Source organism: Cebus imitator, unplaced genomic scaffold, assembly GCF_001604975.1.
Source record: "Cebus imitator isolate Cc_AM_T3 unplaced genomic scaffold, Cebus_imitator-1.0 Scaffold18, whole genome shotgun sequence".
Lineage (NCBI taxonomy): Eukaryota > Metazoa > Chordata > Mammalia > Primates > Cebidae > Cebus > Cebus imitator.
Genome location: NW_016107333.1, coordinates 14,240,332 through 14,248,950, shown reverse-complemented (window position 1 = coordinate 14,248,950; position 8,619 = coordinate 14,240,332). Strand labels below are relative to the sequence as shown.

The window sequence follows — 8,619 nt, the reverse complement described above, 5'->3', positions numbered from 1 at the left end:
CTGACATGAAAATTTTAAAAGGAAAAAAAAAAAAAAAGGCAAATAGAGCTGATTTGACTTGAAATGCTACAAAATAAAAAATAATTAAATCTAATTACTGCTAATATAGTTAATAGACTGGTATTTGGGAGACATCAAGACATAAATTCAGGAAATATTAAAGCCAGGATTTATTATAACTTCCATTATGCTTGGGCTTCTTCATTTGTTCTGGTCCAAATGTTTGAGCCATAACATCATTGTTTAGGAGAGTACGCTGGGGACTGATCATTAAGCCTTAACACTTGGATAAAAACTACCACTGGGGAGCAGAGGTGGTCACAGAAGATGTTCCTGCCCACACTGGAAACTTGAGATGCCCCAGAATCTCCAGTCTGTTCCCTGGTCTCAGTGGTGGGAGTCAGACACACACAGGGGAACAGGCACACTATGGCCATACAAAGACAAGATTCAGTCAACATAAAACAAGGAGAAACCTCTCTTCAGGCTCTAAGAAGCCCCAAGATTAGTCCTGAGAGCAATATTTGTAAAAGAAAGATAAGGTTTATTTGCCATAAAAATAGGACTGATGTACCAATGTCCTCTCAGCACTAGACAATAGCAAACAGCCTTGGAAGTATCTGCTGAAAAAATGGATCTGAACACACCCCTGAAGTCTTCCAACAAAGACCAGACACCACTTGGCCTTGTGATCTCAGACCACCCAACACCATCATCCAACTTCCTCATTCGAAATTCAAATTTAACCAGGCTCTTCCCTAATACTGGCAAGATAGACTTCCTCACCTTGAATATTGATAGTATCTGTCTACCCAAAATTCTTAGCCTGGTGAAAAAGCCTTCTTATGAACATCTTTACTTCCTCTCTAGTCTCCCTTGCTACTATCCTCTCCCCAACCCCACTCCTACCCTTATTGCACCCAAGCTTCTGTCTCACACAATGACCTATAGGACTACAAGCATTCTATGACATTTCTAGCCCTGGGACCTTGGCAGATTTGTTCTCTCTGCCTGGAATGTCCTTTCTACTCTTTGCTCTCATTTTTCTTGTGGCTCTCAGTATTGTTTCCGTATTCAAATTCAAGCATTCTGTTTTTCAGCATTCAACTTCACATGATCTCTCCTGGTTTCCTTAAACATTCCCCACTGTTGAGTTAGGTACTCCCCTGTTAATTTTCCCTAGCCCTCTTGCAATTAAAGCACATATTTACTTATCTATGTTTCCATAGACTGGATTTGTATATAAATAAATCCAGGGACCACAAAGGCAGAACCACAAAAAGAAGGCAAATCATACCAGAAATACTAAATTTCCGTATTCTATTTTCTAACCTCAAACATCTATCCTTCTAGCTCTCTCAGACCCTCGTTTTCTGGTCCTTGACTTGACGTCATAAAGATGTCCAGTCTCTTCATATTTCCATAGACACCAAGTCTTCAAATGCCTTCATGCCTTCCCTCCCTACTCAATCTGTATGCACGTTTTTAAAGCCATGAACTTTTCATTCATACCTTCATTTTATTCAAAAAATCTAACCCTCCAAAAACGTCTGCTGTCACAAATATTCTGCTGTCATTAAGAACACCACCTCAGGATAATGTCATACCACTGTGCACATCAAGATGTCTAAAAATTGTGTTATCTACATCTGTCTGTTCCTCCTTCCCTTCTGTATCAAAAGATGAGGTGTCTGCCCTGCAGCTCAACCATCATTGAAGATGAATCCCTTTATCTGTGCTTTCGAAAGCATCCTCTATAGGCCTTGGCTCTGTGTATTAACCTCTCCCTCTTATTATCTTCAATTTCTCTTTGTTCTGGCTCTTCATTTTTAGCACACTATTATGCTAAATTTTCTCTATTAAACTCCTTTAGCTCCATATCTTCCTCCTAGCTTTGACCTACTGTTTTCCTTCTCTTAACAGCCAAGACATAGCATTATTCTCCACATCTTCACATATCATTCACTCAGCCAGTGCAACCATAGCAAGATTCTGACTCTACAAAAAAAATTTTTTTAAACATTCTGGCATGGTGGCATGCCTGTAGTCCCACCACTGGAAGGCTGAGGTGGGAGGACCATTTGAATCCGGGTGTTCAAAGCTGCAGTGATCTAGGACTGTGCCACTGCATTCCAGCCTGGTTGACAGAGTGAGACCCTGTCTCAAATGACAAACAAATAAAATCAACATATAATGAATTAGCAGGAAAGGAGAAGAATTTCCAGGCCAGAATGAGACCTAATTAAAAATATCAACAAGGGGATTGGTCCATAAATTAGCAGTATCTATCTAAGAAAGAAGGTACCTCAGCCAATGGACTTTAAGAATTTTAATTCTATTGTAAAGAATACACTAGGCTGGTAAAGTGTCACCCCAATTCTATAATTTCCCTCATTTTGGGTCCTTCTGATTTTATTTGGCTTCTCATGTAGATTGCATGAAGCTCTGATAAAAAGGAAATCTCTCATTTCAGAATTCAGAACTGGAGGTACAGATTAGTTATCCTGGTCAGGATGAATTATATACAGTGAATCTGAAAGTTCATAATTGTTAAGGGCCACACATTATTTTTAATAAAGGAAATCATTCATTTTAACAGTAATTTTATGTCACGATTAAAAGAAAAAATAAAATACTATTACCGTCAAAAATTCCCATGAAGATGTAGAGGTTGCATCTTTCTCGAATATTAAAAGAGCTTTCTGCATTAAGTAAATTGCTTTGGATAATGTATTCTTCTTTATTTTATTCATTATATTTAATTCTACAAAGGCAAACAAACATTTTACCAAAAAGGTGAGATTAAAAACTATCTTTCAAATTTTTTGGAAATACCAGTTATCCCAATTTTAATTACCTGTAAAACAATCAGTGCTTCTAGATTGTTTTAACTTTTCTGGACCCTTGGTAGAAATATCTTTGCTAACAGTTGGAGTCTGCAAAACTGAAGAAGAAAAAGACTGTCATAACAAGGATGTATCCAAGACAGGAAATATTTTTTAAACACTAAGGAGTGACTATTTGTAAAGCTATTGCTTCCTCTATCACGTCATCTTTTTTCATTAATAGATCAAAATTCATATAAATCTATAATGCAGTTTTATCAAATCCTCTTTTATTTGCCACAGTATACCTCAGGACATAAGAAATTCCAAATTATAAAAATATTTAATTTTCTAACTCAAATAAAATCACCCTAAAGGTTGATAGAATCCAACCTACTTCTGTTGACTTTACCTTTTCACAAACTACAGATGGCAAGTCTTGATACCAATAACAATATGCTGTCAAAACTCTGTACTCAATGTCCCTTCTAGAAAAACTGTGTCGTCCAAAGCCCCTTCAAGAGCTCTGGATACCACATGAAGACGTCTACTCTCCTCCAGCTGTGGCTGATGAAATCAGAGGCTCTCTCAAGATTTTTAACTAAAACATAAACTTACCCGTTGTTGATACTGGTATACAATTGGGACTGACCATCATGGTGGTTCAGTAAAGACAGGAACATGGATGACGGGGAAAAAGGATACAGCTATACTAGCCCAGGGAGATGGAAACTGCAGTACTGATTCTTGATTATCAGGTCTGGTCCTTAGGAGACCTGGTAATATATCTGTCCTTGGTGGTATGCGAGGGTACCTACAGTAACCTTACAATAAATTCCTTTTACTGAGTTTTAATTATTTGTGCTAATGCACATGAGCCACTATGGGATGGTAATGGCTTCATGAAAAGATGTTAACAGACACCATTAAAGGATAGAAGGCCTCTGCAATGGCAAAGGGTAAGGAAACATCTGCATGGAGATAACAATGCAGAGCAGAAAATAGTGCATCATTCTCTCGGTACCAAGGATATTATAAATGCTAGTTAAGCTTTCCTGATTATAATCATTGGAGATAAGAAGAATGAGACTGCAAAATAATTCTGAACGCCAGATACAGATGCATCATAGTTATGTCATGGTCATCAACAGGCAGCCATTATTAAATAAGAATGCTAATGTAGGGAACTTTAGTCTGACAACAGCATGCTAAAGAAACACAAGGTAGGGGAACAAAGTGATCAGCTGTGCTAGGATGGCATTTCAATAAAGCCGAGAAAAAAATTGAGGAAACCCAGAGATATCGCAAGGAAATAATAACTAATTCCATTACATTTGGACTCAAGTCTTGCATCAATATCTTTAAGTGGTCTGTGATCAAAACTCATTTGGTCTTCAAAGATTTATGAATGACAATTACAGAACAAGCTATTTGGTTAAAAAAAAAAAGAAAAAAAAAAAAAAAAAAAAAAAAAAAACTCTAATCCTCCACTAAAGGAAATAATACAGTTACTATATGAGAATCATGGGTTAGTTTCTTAAAACCTGACACAAAAATTCTATTTACATTTTGAAATACATTTCTTAGACAAATCTTTTCAGCCCCAAAAATGTTCAAGGTGATTATTCTAAGTAACTCATTTATGTATTAGAAAAACTTTATCAAATTTTCAATTTATACAGGATGACACAAAGATATTTTAATTATGATTTGCTTCCTTCCACACCCAGCAGGTCATATGAGAAGTAGTTTTTGAAACTATGTAAATGTTTAAAATAAAATGTAAAAAGATGACAACTGTAAAAAAATAAAAGGATGGAGAAAAAAGGAAATTTTATATAAACAGAATGCAAGCCTGGTACAGTGGCTCACACCTATAATCCCAGCACTTTGGGAGGCCAAGGCGGGCTGATCATTTGAGGTCAGGAGTTCGAGGCCACCCTGGCCAACATGGCAAAACCCGATCCCTACTAAAAATAAATACAAAAATTAGCCAGGTGTGGTGACACAGGCCTGTAGTACCAGCTACTTGAGAGGCTGAAGCAGGAGAATCACTTGAACATGGGAGACAGAGGTTACAGTGAGCCGAGATCACATCACTGCACTCCAGCCTGGGTGACAGAGTGAGAAAAAAAAAAAAAAAAAAAAAAAAAAAAGCAAAATGCAGATACAAAAAAGTGGTCACAAGTATGTATCAAATTGAAAAAAAAAAATTAAAAATAGAATTAATCCAAGTAAATTTGGACACAGTTCTCTGACGTATGATATTTTCTAAAGACAAAATGAACTGCAAAGAAATCTTTAATTTACTCAGTAGGTTTGTTAATAGTGGTATTGGTTAAATAATTTTGAAAGTACTTTGTTTATTTGCCAGGATAAAACAAATGAGTAATTACATTGATGTTGTTAGGAACCAGAATGCTCAATATGAGAGAAGGAAAATACAAAAATGGAGAAGATGAGAAGAAACCCTTTAGAATTGGAAGTGGAGACATCAAAAAAAAACTTGTGGTCAGGCACAGTGTCTCATGCCTATAATCCCAGAACTTTTCAAAGCTGAGGCAGATCACTTGAGGTCAGGAGTTACATATTATGTATTACATATTATTTTTGTATATACTGATAGACTCTTGCATTTTCAAAGTGGGCAGTCAAATAATCTAGAAGTAACAGGTTTTTCTTCTTCTTTTTCAATCCTTTTATCTTTAAATTATTTTTCTTATCTTCTTTCATTGGCTAGAATTCTCACTGTAAGTATTTTTTTTCATCTTCCTGCACTAATCAGCAGTGTGTGTCACATTGCTCACTGTGAAATTAACTAGCATCTGAATAACTCTATTTAGCTCTATATATAATATGATTTAAATGTTTTACACGCACCTTCCAGGAACTCATTCCTGACTTTCTTATTTGATATAGATATTTCTTTGTGCCCATAATATTCTGAGCCCACCCCCATTACAAAATGTGTCAACCTCACCTGATATATTGGTTTACTTATCTAGAAGCTCAAAAGTAGAGCCTTTCTAATTTGTGCCTAACCAAATACAATGCCTTGATTTTAGTAGGTACTCAATAAATGTTTGCTTGGTTATATTAACAAAAATAATTTACTATAACTCAAACAAACATAATTGATTAAATTTTTTAAGAAGTTTACTAACTGATTTAATATGCAAAGTCTAAAGCAATACTGAAAGGTTTAATTATGTTTTTATTATGTTAATTAGGGAATTCAGAAAAATAATGAAATTTATCTGAAAACTTCAGTCAACAAGAACACAGTTTTCAAATTAAATTGAATCTGTACTGGAGTTGGGCTTAATATTGATTCAGAACAGTTACTTGCTTTGATGACTACTACCTTGCAATTTGTCCAGAAGCACAACAGCTATTCGATGCTGAGCTTGAATTAGTTCAAGATGCAAATCCATCATGAAACTATTTGAGGCAAGTGGTTTGTAAGTATCTCCATCTATATGGTGGGTATGCTTTGGTCCAACAGAGTTGAAATAGAAAGAAATACAGTTAAAACACACAAAATAGCTGTGTGTGTTCAAAACACAAAAAAATAGCTGTATACTATTATCACTCAATTTATCATCATCTTATTTGTAACCATCACATTCTGCTCACTTCTCAGCCCCTTGCAGTTAGCTTAAACATTAATAAATATGCCCTTAGAATTCATCAGTGTCTTCTTCATTAACAAATTCAAAGATTCCTCACTGGAACAGGGAAATATGAGGTAAGTCACCACAAGTCATGCTTTACTTACCTACTTACTTTCAAGGCCAGTCCTCTTCCCAGTTAAGTAAAACTTACATCTAATGTAAGACTTTTCCATTCTTACCTTGGCATAGCAGTGGTCAATTACTGATGATCCATTTGGCAAAGTGGTTAACATGCAATTCAAATTTATTCCACCTATTGCTTTGTCAAGAAGTTTATAAGCAAAAAGTAACTGTTCCACAGGATTTTTCTAAAATAATTTTATAAATAAAAAAGAAAAAGAAAACTTAAGCAAAAATCAAATGCAACATTTCCAATTTTTTGACAATAATTCAAAACCAAATAACAGAAATTTAAATAGTCTATCTAACATTAACGATGTTATATTTGTAACTAAATGTATTTATCTGTGATTAAATGTGGCATGCTATCAACATGGATGAAAATAATAAATAAATTTCAACATTTTTCCAAATGCAAATTAAACTTTTCACAAACATGTATTAATATATATAACTTCCATTATGGTTTGCAAAATTCTGATTGTACCAAATGCACACGTAAATTTTTAAAACAGAGTTCACATAGTTCATCACTTTCACATACCTAATTTGATTTTTTAAAACAATTTCAGAATCTCAGACTAGAAATTTAGAGTCCATCAACTCAACCTGTCCACATTAGTCTACATCATGATTTTCAAAAACTAAACTTTTTTAATGTAATCATCCTCACAGACAGACAAATACAGAGAATAATATAAACAGCAGCCAGCTGTGCCCAAACTTTCAAATTTTCCATATTTTCCAGGTCATTAAAGGAAATAAAGCATACAGACATATGCATATAATTTAAATCCCCCATATAACTGTCCACAGTGCCACTCCTCCTCTCTACCCCTAGAGGTAGCCACTGTCCTTGAATTTGGTTTTACCATTTTTTGCATATTTTCAAACTTTTACTACATGTGTATGTATCCTTAACCATATGCAATATCACTTTGCATATTTTTTATTCTCTTTTTTAAACTCAACCATACATTGCTAAAACTTATTCATGCTGATATATGTAACTCAATGGGTCAGTCAGGGATTGGTTATAAACACAAAAGTACTCTATATATTTCAAGCAAAAGAAGACTGAATACATAGAATTAGAGGTGCCCATCACCATTGCAAGTCATCGGAGAGCCCAGATCAAGAAAGCTGCCAGTGACAATTTTGCTTCATGCAATTCTCAAGAGTTTGCTCAGAAGCCTCTGTGAACCTAAGAATCTAGGAGGTAACTAACAACAACCTCAAGCACCTACTACACTGAAGCAGGTGAATTGCAAGAGTTTGCTCAGCATGCCTGGTAAATTCACATCATCCATCTGCCACTGTGGATTAAGAACTGTCTCTTCTCTTCTGCACTACAAAGTCATGCAAATTCCCCTCACTGAAGACTAACTTAAAACTGTACAGAAATGAGACACTGGAAAATACAGTTCCAGGTTTCCCCATTATAATGCGATGGTGACTATAGAAGGGAATTGCTATGATGCAAAGTTTACTCTAGTACAAGCCTACTCCAGTTCCTTCATCCTCACAGCTACAATGAAATGGTATTACTTTGAGGAATATGTCACAATTTATCCACTCTTCTGCAAATGGATGTTTAGATTACTCTTACTAAGGCCAAGCGCAGTGGCGCATGCCTATAACCCCAGCACTTTGGGAGGCCAAGGAGGACAGATCGCCTGAGGTCAGGAGTTCAAGACCAGCCTGGTCAACACTGTGAAACCCTGTCTCTACCAAAAAATACAAAAATTAGCCAGGTGTGATGGTATGCACCTGTAGTCCCAGCTACTTGGGAGGCTGAGGCACAAGAACCACTTGAACCCAGGGGACAGAGGCTGTAGTGAGCCCTGATCATGCTACTGCACTCCAGCCTGGGTGACAGAGTGAGACCCTGTCTCAAACAACAATAACAACAAAAAAAATATTATCAATACTAAATATGCTGCCATCTATTGTACTTGTCTGTGAATAAACACAAAGTTGATGCTTTTTTTTTTTTTTTT

General features: G+C 35.7%; 1 protein-coding gene across 1 annotated transcript in view; it reads right to left on the bottom strand.

Annotated features, from left to right (window-relative positions):
• The window catches only part of CFAP54 (cilia and flagella associated protein 54), a 361,147-nt gene that overhangs the window by 289,393 nt on the left and 63,135 nt on the right, over positions 1-8,619 (bottom strand). The window contains exons 16-19 of the mRNA XM_017511466.2: positions 6,679-6,807; positions 6,190-6,316; positions 2,858-2,944; positions 2,643-2,764 (exon numbers count right to left, since the gene is read on the bottom strand). Coding sequence (XP_017366955.1) covers positions 2,643-2,764; positions 2,858-2,944; positions 6,190-6,316; positions 6,679-6,807 — 465 coding nt within the window. The remainder of the gene's footprint in view (positions 1-2,642; positions 2,765-2,857; positions 2,945-6,189; positions 6,317-6,678; positions 6,808-8,619) is intronic.